General features: G+C 43.2%; 1 protein-coding gene across 1 annotated transcript in view; it reads left to right on the top strand.

Annotated features, from left to right (window-relative positions):
- The window catches only part of ITGA8 (integrin subunit alpha 8), a 193,297-nt gene that overhangs the window by 121,903 nt on the left and 47,180 nt on the right, over positions 1-24,214 (top strand). Inside the window, exons 17-22 of the mRNA XM_066585336.1 lie at positions 1,726-1,883; positions 4,466-4,603; positions 9,425-9,492; positions 14,413-14,560; positions 17,400-17,492; positions 20,595-20,671. Of these exons, the coding sequence (XP_066441433.1) occupies positions 1,726-1,883; positions 4,466-4,603; positions 9,425-9,492; positions 14,413-14,560; positions 17,400-17,492; positions 20,595-20,671 (682 nt within the window). The remainder of the gene's footprint in view (positions 1-1,725; positions 1,884-4,465; positions 4,604-9,424; positions 9,493-14,412; positions 14,561-17,399; positions 17,493-20,594; positions 20,672-24,214) is intronic.

Below are 24,214 nucleotides of genomic sequence, written 5' to 3'. Positions count from 1 at the left end.
TTCAAACATTTGCTATTTGCTTGTAATGTAACTACGGGTTATTTAACAGGATGATATTAAAGGGGCTGTTGAGGCAACTTAAAGGGATTTTCCAGGCATAAATACTATTGATGATAGGTCATCAATAGTGATCGGCCGGGGTCCCTCCCCCATGGTAATCTAGCCGGTCAGCATGGTGTCAGGGCCACGACACACAGAGGTCAGAGTGGAAGCTGCTGCTCCGACCCTGTGTAGTGGCCGGCTGTTGTAATTGTTGGCAGAGCCCCCATTGATTTCAATGAGACCCCAGTCTGCACTTACGGTCACTACATCGGGGTCGGAGCAGCAGCCCGCTCAGCTGATCGGCCGGGTTCCCGAGTGGCGGACTCCCAGCAATCAACTATTGATGTCCTATCCTGAGGATATATCATCAATAGTAATTGCACTGACACACCCCTTTAAAAACTTAAAGGATCCATAATGTTGGAATCTACTTCCAGACGAATTCTGACCCTGGGTAACAAGGTACGGCCCCTTTCTTTGTGTCCATCATGTCATTAAAGCAACTGGCTGTTCGATCCATCTTAATAACTAAACCAGCCATGTTCTCTTTTATGGCCAATGCAAAGACAGAAAAGGGTCTGGAATAGTTATTAATATGAGCCGAACACACGGCCCCCTTAATGACGTGATGGAACCTCCACTTCTAGACCGCTTCTGGAACCGGATCCAGCCATACCATGTGACCCTGTACCAGAAGCGGGCCAGAAGTGGAGGTTCCGACACTACGGGTCTGTATAATTTTTTAAGCTCCCGGGATAACCCCTTTAATTGTATAGCTGTTATTAGATCTCCCATAATGCATTCCATTCTGGTGTCAGGGAAATAGCAGAAATTTAAACGTAGCTTTGAATCTGAATGGCGTAGGAAAAATCGCGTAATGTAGAATCCTTTAAATTGACCCTCCAGTTTCAGGATACAATTCTGTCCCGGGACCGGAGGGGTATATTATCTGCTGTTGTTCCTCTCTGCCAATGACCCTTTAATCTACATGTTTCGGATCCCGTTTTCAGTCATCCAAGATGGTCACTGCAATTTTCTATTTACCTAATGCACACTGCCCACTGCTCTCTAATTGGCCAGCACTGATCATGTGAGCGGTGCTGGCCAATCTGAGAGCAATTATAGTGCATTGGTAGTCTTACACTTGTGGGGATTAGGTAGTCTGAAGAATTTATCAGCCATCTTGGGCAGCTGAAAACGGGACCCAGAAGCAGCAACTTAGAGGGGCATCCGCACAGAAGACCAACAGCAGACCGGAAGACCAACATAACTTTTTCCTGAAACCAGAGAGCCCCTTTAAGAATGTTAGAGATAAACATGTTATATTTGATCTGTGTAATATTAACCCTTTCCAATCCAGTGTCTGACGTCTGAAGACATTCTGATTGAAGGCTGTACAGCTTCAATGTTGGAAGACGTCCGGCAGGGTATTCTTACTGTATATTACTGGTCACTCTGTTGTCGGGGGCCTCTCCAGTATATCCCATACCGCAGTATTGGCTCTAGCCAGTAGATGTCACCATTGTATAATGGCAGAAAGAGAAAGCCCCCTAGGAAACCCTGAATCCAAAATTGGATTGCAAAGGGTTAAAATACTAGACTCGTCAAGAAAATCTATTGTGTGACTTAGAGGTGTATGTCCCTGTAATCAAAATATTTGCTGTACTTTATCATCAATTGTAGCTATGAAAGCTGAACTGGAGCTGGACTGGTTAAAGCAGAAGGGCGCAGTGAAGAGAACGCTCTTCCGAGAAGATCCTCGCACCGCGCACCAGGTGTTTAATATGGTCGTGGGAAAGCATACAGGAAAGCAGTGTCGGGACTTTGCTGTTTACCTCATTGTAAGTGCTGAACATGTGATATAATAGGTTAATGGAGCCATATCCTATAATCTAGCATGATGATCGGCCTGATAAATTTGTGATTACAAAAACACGGCTGCTTTTTTCCAAAAACAGCGCCACACCTGACCATGGATTGTGTTTGGTCATGGTGAATGGTGATAAGCTGTACTTAAATAAATTCAGACCGCAAAGCAGACCCCTAAATTAATTCAGACCCCAGACCAAACTCCTTAAATAAAACGGGTATTCTGGGCTTTTACTGTTGATGACCTATCCTCAGCATAGGTCATCAATAATTGATTGGCGGGGTCTGCCACTCAGGAAGCCCACCAATCAGCTGAACGTCCACCATACGATCAGTCTAGCTGGGCCAGACATCATCATTGGTGGTCAGGGCTGCAAGTGTAATAGATGACTTCACTTCCACTGACATGGGAACGATGCCTCCTATTAGGCTTCTGTCTTGGACCGCAGTGACGATCCAGAAGTGTAACAGGAGACGTCGCTTTCATTTATTTCAATGGGAACAAAGCTGTCTATTACACTTCCGGCCCTGATCACCGATGATGACCTTCAGCCCTCCTGCACTGACAGCGAGCTGGAGGATCAGTGGGAATCGTGAGCAATGGATCCTAACTAGAGATGAGCGAGTATACTCGCTAAGGCACATTACTCGAGCGAGTAGTGATTTAGCCGAATATCTCCCCGCTCGTCTCTAAAGATTCGGGGGCCGGTGCGGGTAACAGGTGAGTTGCGGCGGGGAGCGGGGGAAGAGAGAGATCCCCGCCGGCCCCTGAATCTTTAGAGACGAGCGGGGAGATACTCGGCTAAGGCACTACTCGCTCGAGTAATGTGCCTTAGCGAGTATACTCGCTCATCTCTAATCCTAACCAATCATGTATTAATTATACATCCTGAGGATAGGTCATCAATAGTAAAAGTTCAGACCTCTTTAAATACAGACCTCAGACCAGACCCCAAAATTAATTCAAACCCCACACCAGAGTAAAGAAAATTATTTAGACCTCATCTTTTCATATACTTATCTTCCTTATTGCTCATGGGCTCCTCTTCAGTGTCAGAACCCAGAGCTGCAGAGGAACCCAGAAATGGGGAGGTAAGTATTACTGGCTCATATATGTTGGATTAATTTAATAAAGCCAATTTCTAAAAAATGGCGCAGTGTTTTAAGAAGGCTATTGCTCCCTTAGGCCTTCTGCTAAAGCCGATCCTGGCATTATCTCTGCGAAAATGAGTCATTACATGGTACTCATTGAAATAAAAGGGATGGTCCATGTAACGCACTGACCTTCTGGATCCTCCAGAGACAGAGGTACTCAGTATATGTTCTCCCATCTTGATAATGTATGGAGCTCTTAAATGAGGAACTCCCCTATAGGCCGCCTGCAGACGGGCGGAAATTCTGTGGCGGGATTTCCCGCGGAATTTCCGCCCCTGGAAGCTGCCATAGGATTGCGTTACCAAACGCAATCCTATGCAGATGGCTGTGATTTGGCCGCGCCAAATCTCGCATGGCAAACAAATCGTGGCATGCTCTATTTCTGTGCGGGGCTCACATTCACTCCTAGCAAAGGAAATTTGCGTCGTGCTATGGATTTTCGGATCTGCAGGATGCTCGATCTGTTGTGGAATAGCGATCGATTTTCATTGCAGATTTCATTCATTGCAGTCAGTAACGTTGTGGATTTTGGTGCTATTTTCTTGTGGAAAATCTCTGCTGTGTGTAGTCATACCCTTAAGGCTGCATCCGCACGGGCGATTTTCTTGCACAATTTTGCCACAATGCAACAGTGCAAAAAATCGCATGTATGTAGAGCCCATGCTTTAGTATGGGTTCTTCCACACGACCGATGTCTTGTAGGCTGCTACATTGCGAGACTACAAAATCACCGCATGGTCTATAGAACCGCGATTTGTGATTTTTTTTTTTTTTTTTTTGTTTTGTAGCCCATGTTTCCCTATGGAGCCTCTTTGCTCATCGCATCGCATAGCTCAAACTTGCGATTTTCGTGTGATGTGATGCATTTTTTTTAATATTAGAAAGTCCTATTAACTTTCTCGCTACAAAATCACGCACGAGGTAAAAGCATCCCTGACGCTACAAAATCGTGTGTGTTTCCCGAAAATAAGACTTACCCCGATTTTCCGGGTGGTGGTGGGGGAGCTTAAAATATAAGCCCTCCCCAAAAAATAAGCCCTAGCTACACACATACTGTGTATTCAGCTAGGTTGTACCCTGTAAAAGATCCATAAATGCAGGATGGTCCATTCTACAATCACACTGGTGTTTTTGCTTTCATTTTTTGGATTGATGCACTTTATTAGGAACGTGATCATAGCCATTCCCTAGTGAAACAAGTCCCAAGTGTGAATACAGTCCTGGAAAGAACATAGGACCAAGACAATGATTGAAAACTGATGCAGAAAGTAATTCTATATTTTTATCCAAGCAATGTCAATCTGATGCACAAAGAAAAAGAAAAACTTTTTTTAAATGTTGATAGTTTGGAAAAATATCTTCTTTCCTTTTTATTAATTCGCCTTCTATTTTCCCACAGGAAGAATCAGAATTTCGTGATAAGCTCACGCCAATTACTGTTAACTTGAACTACAGCTTGGACGAAGCTGCTTTCTCGGGCGACCAAGATCTAAAACCAATATTAAACCTCTATAAGGAAGCAAAAATACAGCAGCAGGTAAGTTCCAAACACAAGTCCACCTTTAGGACCCAACAGGCTGCATTCTACGAACAGCACGCGGCTCAAAAATAGCCTATTCAGACAAGCGATTTTTAACATGGACTGATGGTCTATAGGAAAAAAAAATCACTGTATGCTCTATTTTCATCCATTTTCGCAGTTGTGAATAGGACATGTAATATACAGTGGTGTCCGGGCCTGCCATAGCCTGTGATCACCATGTGAGTGATAATGCACTGCAATACAGAAGTACTGCAATGCATTATTGTAGTGATCAGAGCTTTTATGGTTTACGTTCCCTACAGGGATATAAAAAAATGTAAAAAAAAAGATAAATAGTGTATAATTTTACAATTTTTTAAAAATGACAAGCAAAAGTCTTTTTTGCGCACTTTCCCGGTTGTATAAAAAAATGTAAAAAACCCACATATTTGGTATCATCGTATCTGTAGCGACCTGTACAATAAATTAAACACACTATTTATCCTGTAAAAGACCAAAAAAAAAGCAAATACTTACTTTATTAATTTTGCCCCTCCAAAAAGGCAATATATGTACCCCTACATGGTACCAATAAAAGCCACAGTAAAAAGGCAATCCCTCACATGGTCATGTCCGTGAAAAAAATTAAAAAGTTATGGCTTTTGAAAAGAGGGGGTTGAAAATCCCTCGAAAATCATTGCGTCCTCATGGCCAAAATAGGCCGTGTCCTTAGGGGGTAAAAGGGTATTAGGGCTCCATACAGCTTGGCGCTTTCATGACAGAATAGGGATGGGCTAGCTCAGTCAGCTCTGCTATATCTGCGTTTTTGGCCAACATCTAGGAATCCCGTTTGTACTCACTAACACGCAGGTTCACATAAATGTTGCTGTAAATCTCAAACGGCCGCGTCCTGCGTAATATCTGCAATACTCGATGCTTCAAAGACAAGAAAGTGTTTGTATAAATGCTGATTATGTTTTAAGAACAGCCAAAATAAACAAAGGGAAATATTCTAGTCATAAGAAGAGATGCCCCTTATAACAGCTCAGGAAGCCGAACTCCCAGTGGGACGAAAACATCATTTTTAGAACTGGGATGTTCTCCTCCCCAACCGCCTCCATAATCGCCCCCGCTTCAGTTGTCTGCATACATAAACTGAATGATGAGCGGTAAGCGAAGGCATTGTCTTTCGTCGTCCAGCATGTATTTGCACTGAGCGATAAGTGTTCATATTCTCGCTGGATGCAGGAATCTGATCCATTTATCGGCTCTTACATATGCTGTGGATGTAAAATTTGTAGCGTATGCCAATTGTGTGCAAATGTTCTCTGCACCAGGCGGAGGCGATCTGCTATATTCTCATCCTCATGCTTTGTACTTGAGGTCAGAATAACCTCTGCTGTAGCCACCCTCACTGAATAAAGACGAACTCCTTTCTTGAACATAGTGGCTACAGTAGCCAATTAATTACAAACATTACCTACCAAAATATTAACCGAAATACAAGGGGGAGTCCTTGGAGCCACAAAAATCTGGTGCAACCATATACTAACTGAAAACCTGCCCCCTGTCGACCAACAGGCTCAGGGGCAACACAAGCCGCCCACAGGGTGGCTACTATTATCGTGACTTACAGCCGGAGGGAGTCTACTGCCGCCTCCTCACCAGCCAAGTCACCTGCACCAGATAACATAAATTTTACACCAAGGAGGGAGTCTTAGCAGGTGGGACCATGCCCACCCAACTCCCCTCCCCCCACACAATTTCCACCGACTCCAAGGACCCCCCACTCGCCAAGCTGCCATGACAAAATAGTTCCCCCCCTCCAACTTCAACCCAAATCACAGGCGGGCGGGCCTCTCAATTGTCTCCTTCAAAGATGGCTCTGACCCCAGCCCCCAACCTTAAATAACTCCCCACCTCCTTACCTATCCACCAATCCCCCATTATCACCTCCCAACCTCTAGAACTTTCCCATTATCTTTTTTCCCATTAACCCTTCCTCCCCTGGAAGAATCTCCCCCGGTCATCTCACCCCCCGTGTCATGACGGGCTTTCACTTAAAGGGGTCCCCTGTCCCCTCCGTTACAGCCCTAACCTGTATATTCTGCAGGATTTCTGTGCAGAATATCTGCTGCATTTACACTCTATGTGAACATGTACTAAAGGGCTACTATAACGGCGTCCAGTCTAGGCAATGCTCTGTGAGCTAAATCATTTATTGTGGAAAACTGACCCCTTATAGGGAGGCTCTAGTACCCTGTTGTACCGGCTCTAGCGTGGATACAAGATGTGATATGGGTGGGCATGGAGGCTCTAGTACCCTGTTGTACCGGCTCTAGCTTGGATACAAGATGTGATATGGGCGGGCATGGAGGCTCTAGTACCCTGTTGAGTCACCTCTAGCTCGGATACAAGATGTGATATGGGCGGCATGGCGGTATACAGGTTCTGTATGGTATCCTGTAGCATATTGCTCCACATTTGCAGTAACTAAACCTCTAAATCATGCAAACTCATAAGCTTTTGAAGTTTGCATCTCAGACAGTCGCATACATGTTTTATTAGCAATAAATCTGGTGACCAGGCAGCCACAGAAGTGTGACAATGTTGTGGGGACATTCCTGTGACCCCCTTGTGTATCCTGCTGCCTCTTGGAAGCCGCCATGAGAGGAACACATGTGGGTGCAGGATGTCCTGAACATATTGCTGAGCTTTCATTGTACCTCGTACCACTACTGTCAAAGGCAGTAGATGCACTGGGTGCCGTGAGATCAAATGTCCTTCAGCCAAGCACCTCTAAATAGTTCTGACAGACACAGGGGTGTAACAATGGTGCCACCTGCCTCTGGATGGTGGTAAATGAAATAGTTGGAGCTGCTCGTGTCTGTCGGACAATCCTCTCTACTGGTAGTCTGCAGTGTGTCCTCACACATCCACAGGTCCCAACACCTCCTAACAGTCTGGTCAAAACAGCCGGTGGTGGACAATTCATCAATATGACAATCGAGCTTCTTGCATTGTAATAATGCGCCCCCTCTCAAACTCAGCGAATTGCGCAAAATCTCTTCTCTGCGTCGTAGAGACAATTCGTGATCAACAAGCTCTACACACTGGAAAAAGAGGTCACTACATACAAGGAGCCTCCGAGAGCCTTTTATAGGTCAAGAGGGGAACCACTTTTAGGGCCTCGGGTGGCAAGACTGTTCATCTAATCATGTCACAACTCTAATTTTTTTATATCTGCCTGAGATGTAACTGTGCGCCTTGTTTTGCAGCAAAATGACGGTTTCTTCTAGGCGCTGGAGTTTGTTTTGACTTAGAGTGTACATCAGCAGCAACTGTATAAATGTCTCTTATACTTTTCTACAATGTACTGTAATCTACCAAAAGTAATTGGACACCTGAGCAAGAATCAAAAGTAGTGATTATTTCCATATGCTGATACTTAGTGGGGCTCCGTGATATACTTTTTACTATCATCTGATACACTTCATCTAGTATTTCCCTCTATTCATCCTGCAAACATCTGCCGAGTTCTCTCAAAGAAGATGCATCGGGCTGTCTACAGTGGAATGTCATCATTGGACAGCTGAGCAATGAGAGCACGTTCTTTGGAGTGGCAAATCACGCTCCTCCATCTTCAAATCAGATAGATGTACCTGGATGTGGAGGATGCCTTTTGCCTGAGTGTGTTGTGCCAACATTTAACTACAATAAAGGTTCCTTTATGGTCTGTGATGTGTTCCATGGCCTGGTCTGTGTCCGTTGGTTGTAGTGGCAAGAACTATGAACACAGAGGTGCACCTTGACATTCTAGACAATAATGTGCTGCTGACTATGTGGCAATACTCTGGGAATGGTCAGCAATACTTCCAACAAGTCAATGTGCCCCGTCACAAATGTAACGCTGTTTTACGCTGGTTTGGGGATATGGATGTTCCACTATTGGACGGGGTGTACAAAGTCCCAACCTGAACCCTACTAAACATTTTTTGTACAAATTGGAACGTCGGGCCAGGAAATATAATAGCCTCCGTCTTCTTTAAGAGAACTCACCATTAGAGATGAGCGAGCGTACTCGGAAAAGCACTACTCGCTCGAGTAATGTGCTTTATCCGAGTATCGCTGTGCTCGGGTCTGAAGATTCGGGTGCCGCTGCGGCTGACAGGTGAGTCGCAGCGGGGAGCAGGGGAGAGCGGGCGGGAGAGAGGGAGAGAAAGATCTCCCCTCCGTTCCTCCCCGCTCTCCCCTGCAGCTCCCCGCTCCGTGCCGGCACCCGAATCTTCAGGGACGAGCACAGCGATACTCGGATAAAGCAAATTACTCGAGCGAGTAGTGCTTTTCCGAGTACGCTCGCTCATCTCTACTCACCATACATTTGCAGGATGAATGGAGGGAAATAGCAGTTGAAGTTTATCAGATGTTAGTAGAAAGTATACCACGGAGTATATCTAATGTCATTAGGGCCAAAGGAGCCCCACTGAGTATTAACATATGGAAATAAATACTACTTTTGTTTCTTACTAAGGTATCCAATGACTTTTTGTAGGATAGTTGTGTCAGGCTTGAGTCCAGGCTGTTGAGCTCACAGAGCATTGTCAAGACTCGATACAATTCTATTATTATTACTAAGTCATTCACTGACCTGAAGCAAATGTCTTGAAAAAGGTTGAAGATTAAAAATATAAACTTTATTAGAAAGTTGAAGAACTTTTCATTTATACGCTGATTAGGGCTTATTTACATAACACAAGAGAACATTTGCATAAAGACAAGTAATAAATTTTCTAAAAGACATATGTAGTCACTGTCTTTTGTTTTCCCGACACTCAGGCTCACATTCTCGTGGACTGTGGAGACGACAATATGTGCGTTCCTGACCTGAAACTCGCAGCCAAATCGTAAGTCTAAATAAATATACACAGCTTGATTGATTTCTAATACAACACATCCGTCCAAAAAAAAAAGCAGCCAGCGCCGCTATAGACCCCAAAGCACAATGTTTGTTTTACATGTTGATTATAACTCGGCACAGAATATTCTACAGATTTTCCGATGAGATGATCTCACATTTGATAAAAAAAATACAGAAAGATGCAAAAAAAATCTTTTGAAGTTCTTCACATTTTGCATTCTCTCTGCGTCTATTGGAAGTTTCGCCCTATTTCTGTTTAGCCTCCATGGCAAGGGCATACATAAAGGTAGATGTGGCTGCTGTAGGGCCCTTGTTAAGAGGAAGCTTAAGGGGGGCTTCGTACAGGCGTAGTTTTTTTTTGTGCTCATTAAAAAAGGAGATGAGAGCGAACCCAATGGGATCATTGGGTTCTATTTTCTACGTATTGCGTGCTCAAATATTGTGCACGCAAATACACCCATGGGGATTCACCCTAAGGGCTTATTTACATGATCATATATCGGTTGGGTTTTCACGGCTGGACGATATATGCTTCCATCTGAGCAGTTCCCTCCCCCTCACCAGCTCTCTGCCTCTCTCCTCCACTTTGGTGTTTGCAATGGGAGGGGGTGGAGCGGGGCTAAGGTCCACTCTGTCCCGCCCACTCCCAATTATGGCTGCAGACAAGGGGCGGGGAGTGGCGGAAGCTTAGGAAAGCTTATAGGGGATGTGTCATCAGAAAATGATCGATTGTTTAAGTTTTTTTTATGTTAAACATTTTTAATGAATTTTTGGAGAATTTTTTATTTTTTATTTTCCATGTCAGTATCTATATTAATAAAAAATCCTGAAACCTTGCAGTTTTCACACTGACCACTAAAGGCATCTTTACATGGGGCAACTATCGTTCAGACAATCGCTCAGAAATGTTGTTGAAACGTATGAATGAGAAGTTGTTAGTTTGCATTTATATACCGTTTCCCTGAAAATAAGACATACCCTGAAAATAAGACATAGCATGATTTTCCAGAATTTTTGAGGATGCAAAATGATTTTTCAGGCTTTTTGAGGATGCTTGAAATATAAGCCCTACTCCAAAATTAAGCCCTGCTAACAGTTAATTTAAAAAGTCAATTTAAATAGTGTCCAGGCAGCTTTACATGTCAAAAAGTTATACCTTTTTGAACAAAAATTAATATAAGACACTGTCTTATTTTCGGGGAAACACGGTAGATCAATGACTTATCATTAGTTGTTGCCGAGATATCGTTCATAGAGGGGATCTCCATGCAAATTCATTAGCAATTCGTCCAAATACGAATGGCTGTGACTTTACACCAGATAACTTTTTATCAATCAGCAACTATTTTTTTGGTAAGCTGAAACAGAACAATGAGTGACTTATCACTCGTCATCCTGTCGGTGACCATGGTGACACTAAATGACTGTCGTTTGAATTCACTTTTTCGAGCAATTATTCGGCCGATAGTCCTCTGGTATAAAGGTACCTTCAGTGTAATAATAGTTTGACACTTCTGGTTCTGTACAGAGAACCTCTCAGGAGTCATCTCATTACCATGACTGGCAGGATTACAATGACAAACCTCTAAATATAGATAGCAAGGTCTACAATTGACAATGGGTGATGGTCAGAGCTGACCTCTTCCTCCTCCCTGCACAATGACCTCTGCCTAGAGCATGCCCACAACACTGTTCCATATAAAATCAATGAGTCCTCACCTGTCTACGGTTTCCTATGGCTCATATGGCAAAATTTTGAATGCTGAAAACAGCAGCTCGCCCCCATAGTCATCTGTAGGCAATAGAATAAAAAAATCTAATTAAAACTGTCCAGTTTTAATTAGTATAAAAATATCATAAATAATAATGGTTTAAATGAACGTGTTTTCAGAAAGCGATAGGCACTTGGATACCAGAATAGATTACACTGGTCGAAAATGGGTTTCTTAAAGGGATGCAGATCTGCAGTACTGTGGTTCAGCATTAACGCACAGATTAGGGATGAGCGAGCATACTCGCTAAGGCAAACTACTCGAGCGAGTAGTGCCTTATGCGAGTACCTGCCCGCTCGTCTCTAAAGATTCGGGTGCTGGCGGGGGGCGGAGAGCAGCGGGGAGGAACGGGGGGGGGGAGATCTCTCTCTCACTCTCTCCCCCCCGCTCACTCCCGCAAGCTCACCGCTCTCCCCCGCTGGCACCCGAATCTTTAGAGACGAATCTTTAGAATCCTTAGCGAGTATGCTCGCTCATCTCTAGCACAGATGTCCCATAGGTTGTCCCAGTGATGGTCGTTCCTGTGCTTTTACACAATCTTTGTTTTTGGCTGATTGATGGAGATCCCAACCTTCTAATTGGGGTATTTAAAAAAAGTGTCTTCTAAGACAGACAAACCCTTTAATTATTTAATAGGTAATAGATTACTCTACCCCACAACAGTTCCTGAGACTTGGACCAAATCCAAGGCTCCAGAGCCATAAAACCGCCATCACCACCATACCACCCCACAGCTGGTAAATATGTATAATGATAAACAGTCTCATCTCGGAGATAACACATGCCTTATGTGAAATACTGCAAGACGTTTTGCTTTCTTGTGACTTCTCCAGTATGTCCTCCTTATCCTGATGAGTCTATGTGCAACAGTGATAGGAAGCCCCGTAACCCTGCAGGGTCCTGTCTATACAACTTCAAAGCGCCGCAAGTCCCACGACACAACCAGAACATTCCTGGCACGGATGTGATAGTGCTTTGAAATAAAGCCATGTGTATTCCCATAGTGTTAAGAGGCACAAGAACAGCTCCACAATACTGCTGCACTTTGTACGCTGCAGTAGAGCATAAAGTCTTAGGAATTAACATATGGATTTTCTTTCTTTGCAAATATTCTGTTTGAACTTCTTTTGTTTTATGATGTGCATGTGTCCCAAAATCTAGAAGGAAAGGAGACATGTTAGATATCTATGGCACATTCAAGCTTGTTGAACTGTTTTTGTAAGGCCCCGATCTCCGAGATGTAGAGAGTATATATAGACTCCTATAGGGCCCTAGTATTGTACACCTCTGATGTCATATGGATCCCACACAGATTCTTCTCGATCGAATACCGTATGAATCTGAAAATAATTGTGGCATTCTCTATTTGTCGAGTGTTTAAAATTTTTTGTTTCATCGTAACAACTGTCCCATATCCTATGTCATCGACCAAATAGAGAATGCCACAATGTCTGTCAAGTGCTGGGTAAGATTTAACAGTCCCTCAGGCTTTACAACCCACTTAGGCTCGACGTGATCCTCCACTCTGTCAGTCGTAGCATTGCACAGTCTTTCAACCAGGATGAAGTTGGTATCATATTGTAATCCGAGCAGCTCACACCGGTCAGACATGCCCTCTCTCCATGATTGTGTCGCCCTACTCCAACGATAGTCAGACTTCTCTCAGAGCGCACCCAACTTTTCACACCTTCTGGCACTCTGGTTATTTCTACGAACCACTCATTCGTGCCAATACACTCTCATTATAGTATTCCTTCTAGCTCCTCCCATAAGTTCCATTCCACCATATGCCTACTCAACACTTTGAACATTTGTCTCCCTCAGTCCAGTGACTGGTTATTCGTTTCTCTGGACACTGTGCCTGAACAGAGACCTTCTTCCACCAACAACTACTCCAGACCATGCCAATACATCTTGAATAACCCCCTCAACTCAGGGATAGGCTATTCCTTCGCCCCCTACATAACAGATGCTTTAGTGTGGAGCTATTCTCCTCTAGAAACAGTGCCTTTAAAGGAGAGTAATTCCGTAATATGGTGCCAGTTTAACAGAGTGCTGGGTAGCAGGAGGCACCATGTTGGAATGAGGAATGGGCCAGAGGGGAGCCTCAACTGGGTCCTTAGCTTTGCTGATTACATGGTTCCCCTTCAGCAGCACATATGTTCTTGGGCCCAATTTTCGGGCAGCTGGTGCTGAATAGCTACAGGGAGGCACCCACATCCTCTTTTTGGCTGTAGGCCCAGAAAAAATCCCAGCTACAAACCATGGCATATGGTCTCTTTGGTGCCAGAAAATTATCAGTTCTACACCACAACTTGCACTTAATGGTTAAAAGCAATTCACATTGGTACTGGTGGTGCAGGGGGCTCGGTGGAATCCTGAACAGTCGGATATGCAAATTCTCTGCCCCAAAGACATTTTGGTTATGAACGCCCGTCTTCAACTGTAGCTTGTAGCAGCAGAATTGACGGTCTCTGCGGCCTTCTACACATGGGGGTCAGAGCCTGGTGCTCTCTATTCTGCTCTTGGCCTCACTGCACCACCACAAGGTGGCACCACCTATCCTTGTTTCCGGTTCCTCCAAGCCAACTGCAATTACCAGATCTTAAAGAAACAAACATAACATGTGTTAATATACAGAATAAAAGAGCTGTGGGTATCATCCTTCTACACCAGGCAGAGCACTACATGGTGGTACACAGAGTGTCTTCATCTCCATCGTATGTAGCTGCTGGGACTCCGTGTGCCCTCATTCATCCTCCTCCTGCTATATACATGAACGAAAACTCCCATAGACTTGAAAAAAGAGAACACTATACCTTGGCGTTCAGTCTTCTACAGAATGCAATACATCTTGTAATAAGAGAGGGTCCTAGAGGTGTGACCTCCATGAATATGCCACAGATGTCTAACATTCAGCTTACGGTACACTCCTTGGGCAGAGCTGTAAGCAAGGGGGTTACAAAGGAAGCAGTTTCTCTCAAGCCTAGGTTGAGGATATTGCTGAGAATATAAGGAGCTTGATAAAGGTAGACACCTTAGCGGCCTATGTAAGAAGCTGGTGCGATAACTATGTATATAAGGGCCTGCCTGGTGTTAAATATTTTTTTTATTGCTTTTCTTTTTGAATATAGGGATAAAAAGGAGCTTATTATAGGGAAAGAAAACCACATTCTCTTCATCATAAATGCAAGAAATGAAGGAGAAGGTGCCTACGAGGCTGAGCTCCAAGTGGACATCCCACCAGAAGCTGATTATGTGGGCATTGAACGCAGTATGGAGGTAATTGCAACAATACATTGAATCATGTTGACCCATAGAAGACTGACTGAACCTTAGTCTTCACAGGATGAAAGCAAACGGTTGTCAGCTAAACCCTTCCCTGCCAGCGACAGCCCTACAATACACGGGGCAGACATCTGGCGGTGAAGGATGCTTAAGTTAAAACATCATATCCTATTCTTTCAAGATAACGCTTGCCGTCAGCTATCTCCTGTTCACTGTGAAAACATAGGATATGGCAGTTTACCGAAAGGATACTTTTTGGGTGTGTCGGTTTAGACTCTTCTGTTCGAGTTGATGAGACGTTGCAGATTTATCAGTTGTTTATCCTGTTTAATTTCCTTGTACAATAGCCCTGTAGAGAGGAAGAGCAACTGAAAAGGATAAAAATTGCAATGATGAAAAATTTATTATTTTTTAATTTGGTCCTTGCCCCTATCAATCAGCTGTAATCTGTGAAAGAGAAAGTGTTCAATTTCCCTGCAGCGCCACCACAGTTAAAATTAAAGGGGTTGTCTCGCGGCAAACATCAAAATTTTACATTAGCCCATTCCCCCTGTCACCTCCCTGGCATAAAATAGCATTTTAAAGCGGTTTTTAAACCGCTTGCTACTCACCGATTTGATGAAAGATGAACTTATAAAATTCTTCTCCAAAGATGGCCGCCGGTCCTTTCCCAGGGATGCACTGCGGTTTTCTCCCATGGTGCACTGCGGGTCTTCTCCCATGGTGCACCATGGGCTCTGTGCATTCCATTGCCAATTCCAGCCTCCTGATTGGCTGGAATCGGCACGTGATGGGCAGAGCTACGCAATGACGCGTAGAAGGGGCGGAGCCAGAACGCCGCTCGTGCCCGGACGGACCAGAAGGAGAAGACCCTTCTGCGCAAGCGCGTCTAAAAAAGCAAGAAGACCCCGAAATTAGACGGAGCCATGGACGGGGACGCCAGCAACGGAGTGGGTAAGGGAATAACTTCTGTATGGCTCATATTTAATGCACGATGTATATTACAAAGTGCATTAATATGGCCATACAGAAGTGTATAACCCCACTTGCTTTTGTGAGACAACCCCTTTAAGGATTACATGGTTCCCTCTAAAAATTAAAGCTACAACTGGGTCTAGATTTAGATAAATGGCATTGCCCATACCTCTCATGGATTGGTCGTATCCACAGCATCAAGATGACCCTACTCCCTAAACTGCTTTACTTGTTCAGAACTCTTCCTATCCCTGTCCCAGTCCCAGACCTCCGAGCGTTTAAAAAAAAAAAAAAATTTGCCTTTATATGAGTGCATATCTCCCGACCCAGAATCTCTAAGTCCATAATGTGTCTGCACAAAAAAAATGTAGACCTTTCTGTTCCATGTATTCTGAAATATTATAAAGCCGCCCGCATGGCGCAAAGCCCACCTGTCTATGCTGGTCACCAGGCCCCACTGTGGACCTCCTTCGAGGAAACCCAGTTTTCTCCGCACACTAGGCCCGCCCTAGTTTGGACAAAAGTCCCTCTCCCGCCCAGTTTCAGAACTAATACACCGTACAGCTTTTTCTCCATCCTGTTATGGAGACTATTTAGATTAAAACTAAACCCTCAACCCACTCCATCCCCACTTACCCCCCTACTACACCACCCAGACTTCTCCCTGGCCTAGATGCGACTCAATTTATATGGTGGAAAATAAACAATTTGACGTCTTTGTATGACTTCCTTATATATAATAAACTAATCTCAATATCCTCCTTCACTAGTCAACATAGACCACTTCCACAAGAATGGTGGAGAAAAATACAAGTCTTCCATTATTGGTCCTCTATTTTACCCCCATCGTCCAAGACAGAGATGACTCACATGGAAGCCTTATGCAAATTCTGCCCCACACACCCAGGCACTCTTTCCCATTTCTACAATATGTTGACCATAAGCAAAAATAGCTGGCAAGTCTCTTTGACAGAGATGTCCATAAAAGTCCTACATAGAGCTTATCTAGTACCTGAGAGATTAAATGCTAACTACCTGGAAACCTCTAATCTATGTTTCCGAGGATGTAATGACGTGGGCTCTCAGCACCGCATCTGGTGGTCATGCCCAGTAGCACAAGCTTTTTGGAGAAGGGTCTCTCACCTGATAGCCTCTGTGACTGGGACGAGCCTCAGACCTGACCCCTTTGTTCTACTGCTAGAAAATAAATCAGCCGGGATGGGCAACGCCCCCGTCAAATTATTACAATATATTACGATGGTAGCACGAATTTCGATAGCACAGCAGTGGCGTAAACCAAACACTCCCATTCGAACTCCTTATAACCGGCATTAATAAAACCCTGTTGAACGAAAAACTCATAGCTATACACCAAGACAAAATCCAGCAATTTGAAAAGGTTTGGAACCCCTGTTGTAAATGTTGTAAATAGAGATGAGCGAGCGTACTCGTTAAGGCAAAATACTCGAGCGAGTATTGCCATTTTCAAGTACATGCCCGCTCGTGAGAAAAGATTCGGGGGCTGGCGGGGGTGAGCGGTGAGTTGTGGAAGTGAGCATGGGGGAGCAGGGGGGTAGAGAGATCCCCCCCCCCCCCATTCCTCCCCACTCTCCCCCGCCGCCCCCCGCCCCCAAAATCCTTTGGCACGAGCGGGCATGTACTCGAAAATGGCAATACTCGCTCGAGTATTTTGCCTTAACGAGTACGTTCGCTCATCTCTAGTTGTAAACTGAATCTCCCAGTTGTACAGCCTCGAGTTTAGTCATATAGCTTGAAACAATCTTCTATTGAATAAGATATTTTGTAAATGTACATTTTAACAGATTATTTTGTGACCTTGTTCTGATGTTCACTTTAGGGTCTGCGACTGCTTAATTGTGAATACAAAATGGAAAACGAGTCCCGAATGGTTGTATGTGACCTTGGAAACCCCATGGTTGCTGGGACTGATGTAAGTAACTTCCAAAATAATGTAGATTTTAAATGTGGGAAGTTTGCTAAAAACTTTTTAGTTTTTGTTTACTGGTTAACAGTATAGTTTTACTCATATGATGCACAAAACAAAATAGCATTTTTTGGAAGGAGGGAAAAGAAATTCATTAATTTTAATACTTTTATAAATATATTCTTCACAGTTTTTTGACATTCCAGTGGTTTAGCAGTGACGTTAATGGTAGACATGCTGGATATGGTGCTTACATAGGGGGTACATTTTACTAGATTGTTCCAAAACGTGTTTCTCCATAAACTTTTAAATAGTTTTTTCAATATTTCTTAAAAAAACACATTATCATCTGCTGGAAACATTTTACTAAAAATGCCATAAAACCACCCTAAACAAAGTATTTAGAAAATGGGATGCTGCAACCATATGTTTAATCCGGTTCTATAGCAAAATATGATAAACCTTCTACATACACAATGTTTTGGTCGATGGTGCTTTAATTAACTTTTTGTTGTCAGTGGCTTTTTTAATAAAGCCCAGCATGCTGAAAGTGTGGCCTTTTTATAGGTTTTCAAAAGAACTTTGAAAACTCCCAGAAAAAAAACAAAAATTAAAAACTCAACTGAAACACATAAACAAAACTTGATATGGCGTCTTTTACACTCAATATATTTTCACCGCATTTATAAGCATTTTTCACAGTGTTCTTGGTCGCGTTTTAAATTTTGTATCATGTAAAGAATGATTTTTTTTCCTGGTGTTTTTATGTCCTATAGTGGAGCCTAAGGGAAAAATGCCATAAGTAAACACCATATGAGGAGCATGCTGCTGAAGCAGGTGGTGGTGTTGTGTACGGCGCGGCGGTGATAGGCGGATGCAGCATTTTTTTTTTGTGAAAACAAACTTTACTGAACAGAAACGGTAACTTGCTCCACAGGACATTTCGACTACGCTTCAGAACATAACGTAACCATGCATACTATTTTTTCTTTCTTAAGGCGACAGTTCTGAATTTAATACGCCTCATAGAGGCTGCTTGCTTTCCGAATGAACACTGGATGTCGTAGGCGTCTCTTTAACCCGGGTCTGCACTGCTATGCCACCTTTTCTCGAACGTTCATCTTATTCTAGGTGGCCCATTCGAACTGTCCTGTAACTAAACATCTTCATAGTATTACTCCATACTCATAATTGCACATCATACTATTTTCTCGAAATTCCACAGCTTGGCAACATTGTGGCCTCATACACCATAGGTGCCAGAGTACGACACCAATTTCGAATTCCCGCATCAATGCGAACTCAACGTACCGTAGGTGTAACACGTAATATCCAATACACTTTTGTCTCATATACTCTTTTTTTCTATGCATATCGTAGCTCCCCTAGAGGGCCTTCTTCCTCCAGCACAGACTCCTTCTCCTTCCATGCGGCCTGATGTTGATTTCAGCCCCCAGGTCATCGGGGCACTCTTGCTGGCAGCTCACATTTTTGGTCCCTGGTCATCAGGCCCTTTCATTGTTTGTTTCAGCCCTAGGTCTGAGCCAGTTTCCTACGCTGCTAACCAGCATGGGGACAATGCTCACACCACCCTCTCAGAAATGACAGCCACTACGTCACTGCTAAGCCTCAATCACTGCTGAGGCTGCTCCCCTCTCTGTACTGCTGGTTTTCCTACTCACACATACTCTGCAGTCTCTCACATGCTGCTGCTCCCTGTAATCACTTATATGGTCAAGATGGCCACCATGACATCACCCAGGGTGGGACTTACACCTCATTCACAGCTCCAACACAAAGGCAGTCCTAGTGAGTTCCAAGATATTTCTGGTGGGAAGGGGTGCCAAGGTCCTTTTCACTCCACAGCCACAAAATCAATGTAAATAGTCATGTGACCTTTGTCTCTGAAGGTCCTTGAACATATAGAAGTCTACACATATACAGGCAGGCACATCAAAAGGGGTTTAACCCCTTATGGCCATCCTCCCCCACTACATAAAAAATGACAGAAACAACAAAAAAAGTGCTGTGTATGTAGACTTTTCAACAACAAGCTATAGATTTTAAAGTAACATCAGGCCGTAGCAACGCGCACTAAAAAAATTATCATCAAGGTCATAAAAACAACTGAAAAAACCCTGCAAAATGCCTAGGACTGGTTCATCAATGCAGTTTTTTGAGTCAGAACCAGGAATAAGTAGAAAAGGAAGAAAAAGTTTAGAGGAAATGTTCATACTTTCACTCTTGGGTTTGGCTTAGAGGCTCCATCCACCTTCACAATAGGTTTTCTTCTTATTTCTCCGAATCATCTGGTATGAAGAATAAAGCAACTTTGCAGTTACGTCTTTATTACAAATATGCTACTCCATTGAGTCTACAGCTTTTAGGCTGGAATCACACAGCTATATGCGAGTTGCGCCTGAGAAACTCCGATGCAACAAGCATCGGACAGCAAACAGATACCTGCCTGGGTGCTGTCCAATCTCCACAGACGCTTCCACATTGCATGTCCTATTTGTGTCCGTGAAAACAGAAGAGAATAAGATGTGTAATGATTTTTTTTTCATATGAACCATTGGCCTGTGTGAAAAATCGCTCATGTGTATAGCCTTATTGGCTATAACGGGGTCGTGTGCTGTCTGTGGGATATATGTACAGCACACTGCCCAAAAATATGACCATGTGAATTGGCCCTTATGCAGATCTATGTGTCTCCATGGTAACAGACAACGGACAAACCCTGGGTAGTCTGATCCTGCAGTCTTACTCCCTTCTACCGTTTCCTAACATACGTTTTGTAGATTAACAAGAAGTCGGGGACTTATAGAAAGGAGGATATGACTGCAGGATCGGAATACACAAGTTTGTTTCATTCCTGTTACCATGGAGATACATAGGTGTACGTAAAAGCTGTAGTTGATTACATTTTCATTTTAGCTTGCATTGGAGAAATAAAAAAAATGGTTGTAAAAGTGACCCCAAATGCTGAGTGTATGAATCCAACTAATTCATGCTAGATATTGTTGATGTGTCTGACTGCACAGCATGGCCGGTGATGCCACTTACCCTATAAAAATCCTGACCTTACAGGTTTCTGGTCTGTTTTAGCTCTCGCTTGGCCTGCGGTTTATGGTCAGGAGGTTAGAAAGTGCTGACAGCATCAAATTTGATTTTTATGTCAAAAGGTAAGCCCATTTATTGTTATTTAGTACATACTGCAGTTGTATCAGTTGCACTGTCTTTCTAAGTTTTCTATTATTTTCTCTTATACTATTTATTATCATATTGGGCACTTCAAGGGATTTTCTTATTGTCATAAAGCCCCTTGAAGCCTCCCAACCCACCAAATATGTTAAGAAAAAAAAGCTGAAAACAATTAATATAAATAAGATCCTTGATTTTTTAAAGACTCTGCTCCAGTCTTTCTCCACTAGCTTCTCTTGGTCCCAGCTGTACCAATGTCTATGCTGAAGCACATCCCTTGTTGACCTTATGATATCACATCATGCGATCATGTCATCATATGTCATTGTGAAGTTTCCTCCCTAACTGAAGGGGTATAAGCAAAAAAAAGAGGCATTAAGGGTTTGACCAGAATTTCAGAAATGTAGCTACACCTGTCCCAAAGATTGTGTGTGGCATTGCACGCTGGAAATATTCACTTTAATAGAACTAAGGTGCAATACCGGACACAGCCTATAGACAGGTGTGGCTCTGTTCTGGAAGAAAGCAGCCGTGGGTTTTCTAGGTCTGACACCCCTTCTATGCAAATTAAACACCCCTCTTGGATGTAGGGGCTCCAAAAAGTGTTTGGATGGGTCAACATAGAGGGTTTTTGCAGAACACGGTCAATAACTGCAAAGCCTATCTTTGGAACAGGAGCGTAGCTAAAAGCTCATGGGCCTGGGGCAAAAGTATATCTTTGGGCCTCCCCCAACTTCTCTTAACCCTCTAACGCAGAGTTGTAACTTGAAGCTCCTAGGCCCCTATGCAAAGCCTGTAACAGGACCCCTAACTATAATGCTTTATTCATAGTACTAGGCTCCGTATATGGATAAGATAGGCCTTCTGGGTCCCCTAAGACTCTTGGGCCCGGGTGCAACCACTTCCCCTGCATCCCCTATAGTTATGCCAGTGCTTTAGAATGAAGACTGATTCCAGAAATGTCTGGGAAATTTTTGAGCTACATGGATTCTGGTGTTGGAGTGAGTGTGTTGGTAGATGGCCAGAGCTGGGCTATATCTTTTCTGCTCTGAACTTTAATAACAACCGTTGCCTTTGAAATTGGTGACAACTATGGCTTGCAGATAGTGGCACTCGCTTCTGGTGACAGCAGGCAACCTCCCAGAAGAACTCTGGTTTAGTCTTAGTCACTAGTTCCATGTATCAGCTCTATTTCGCGGCACACTCTGCGCTGGACTACTCTTCTTTAGGACGACACACTCAACTAAGTAAAGAGAAGTGACAGTCCATCTTTATTTTAAGACATGAAGGCTAGTCAAGCCATGAAATTTCAAGAACTTTGATGGTTTTCATGATTACACTTGAAGATACTTTCAAACACTATGATGAAACTGGCTCTCATGAGGACCGAATCGGGAAAGGAAGACCAACAGTTATCTCTGCTGCAGAGGAGAAGTTCAGTAGAGTTACCAGCCTCAGAAACCGCAATTACCAGCCCTTCAGATTAGCGCTCACCTAATGCTTCACAGAGATCAAGTACCAGACACATCTCAACATCAACCTTTCAGAAGAGACTGAGAATCAGGCCTTTATGGTCACATTGCTGAAGGAAGAAGCCACTCCTGAGGAACATCAAGAAGAAGAAAAGAATTGCTTGGGCCAAGAAATGCAAAAAATGATCTTTAGACTGGTGGAAATCTATACTTTGTTTGATGAGTCAAAATTTGAGATTTTTTGTTTTAACCACTGTGTCTTTGTGAGATGTAGAAAATGTGAATAGATGGTTTCTATATGTTTGGTTCAGACCGTGAAACATGGAAGAGGTCTGAGTGTGTGGGAGTACTTCGCTGGTGTGAACGGTTGGTGAGTTATTCACAATTCAAGGCACACGTAATCAACATGGCTACCAAAGCATCCTGCTGTGACATGCCATCCCATCTGGTTTGCACTTAAGGGAACCATCATTTGTTTATCAGCAATACAACGACACCAAATACACCTTCAAGGTATGTAAGGACTACTTGACCAAGAAGAAGAGTGATGGAGTGCTGCGTCAGATAGCATGGCCCCCACAATCACCCAACAAGTGCTGCTTCAAGACTATTAGAAAACCATTCCAGGTGACGACCTCATGAAGCTGAGAATCAAGAGTGTGCAAAGCGATTATCAAAGCAAAAGGGAGCTACTTTGAAGAACACTTTTTGGTTTACTACGTCATTCCTTATGTGTTCCTTCATACTTTTCATGTCTTCAATATGGATCTAAAAATTAGAAGAAAAAGAAAAGCATGGGATGTGTTAAATCTGATATCAATGGAATTTGAGAGGCATGGAATTATCAGATATTCTGGATTACCAGATTTAATAGAAGTTCACATGTAGGGTAACACAACCAAAATAATGTTTACAAAAATTCAACTTTTCCCCTTTTTTTGGGTCTCTTAATTGGTTATATTGGCTGTTTTTGACCCTGATTGTGTGAAATTCTAGATAATTTTGCAGTATTCTACCAGATTATCAGATTTTATTTCATTTATTTTTGTATTTTTGGGATGTGATTGCATATTGTTGTTATCTAGTAGTATAGCGAGACAGCTTGATATGTTACAATGCAGTATATGGGGATACAAGTCGTGGTGCACTTTTGTATATTGTTCTTTCTTCACATGCTGAGTAATTTCTACTTGTCTGACCTTCACACCTAATTGTTTGAAGCGGATAAAACAATTTTAGAAAGTTTAAGAAATTTCCAGATAACTCAGCATGAGATCTTATGGCAGAACAAAAAGGAAGGAAGTGGTGACAGAGAAAGATTATTATTCTAACATACCGACCTTGAGGCGATCTGTCACTACTAGCCATGTTTTTGCAGCAAGAAGCAGCCATTAATCTTCCCGGAAAATGTGCCAGTTATTAATGAGGCTGTGTGGACACACCGTGATGGTGGCAGTAGGGTCAATAGTACAAAAAGCAATGTGAGGGTGGTGCTCAAACAGGATTGTGACAGACCTCCAAAATTCCCAATATAATCAAACTTAAATCCAAAGGGTTGAGGAAGCAAGTCGTCATCCCCCTACTACTGAAGGAAGACCCAAGTCATATAGAAATAAATATCCCAGGATTTATTTCAAAAGTTGCAAAACAACGCATTTCGGGGATCTCTCAGGCTTCACCCGAAATGTGTTGCTTTGTGGTTTTTGAAATAAACCTTGGGATATTTATGCCTACATAACTTGGGACTTCCTTCGGCAATAAGGGGGTAACAGCTTGCTTTTTCCTCCCCTTTTGGATCTAACTAAGATTTTGTTGGGAACTTTGTAACAACCCTGTTTAAGCACTACCTTCACATTGCTTTTTGTACTATATACTTGTTTGGGTTGAGAGCTTTCGCACTTTGGGATTCTGAAGGACTTTCTATCTGCTGCCATTGATCATTGTTTAAGGCTTATGTGGATACTAGTGTAACACCATCTGGTGCCACATGCCTGGTGGGTACTATACATGATACTATAGGACACTCATCCTTCTGGTGCCTAGTGTGGGGCT

The sequence above is a fragment of the Eleutherodactylus coqui genome, chromosome 12 (assembly GCF_035609145.1).
Source record: "Eleutherodactylus coqui strain aEleCoq1 chromosome 12, aEleCoq1.hap1, whole genome shotgun sequence".
Taxonomy (NCBI): Eukaryota; Metazoa; Chordata; class Amphibia; order Anura; family Eleutherodactylidae; genus Eleutherodactylus; species Eleutherodactylus coqui.
Note: the sequence above shows the minus strand (reverse complement) of the source record. Positions and strands in the feature narration are given on the sequence as shown.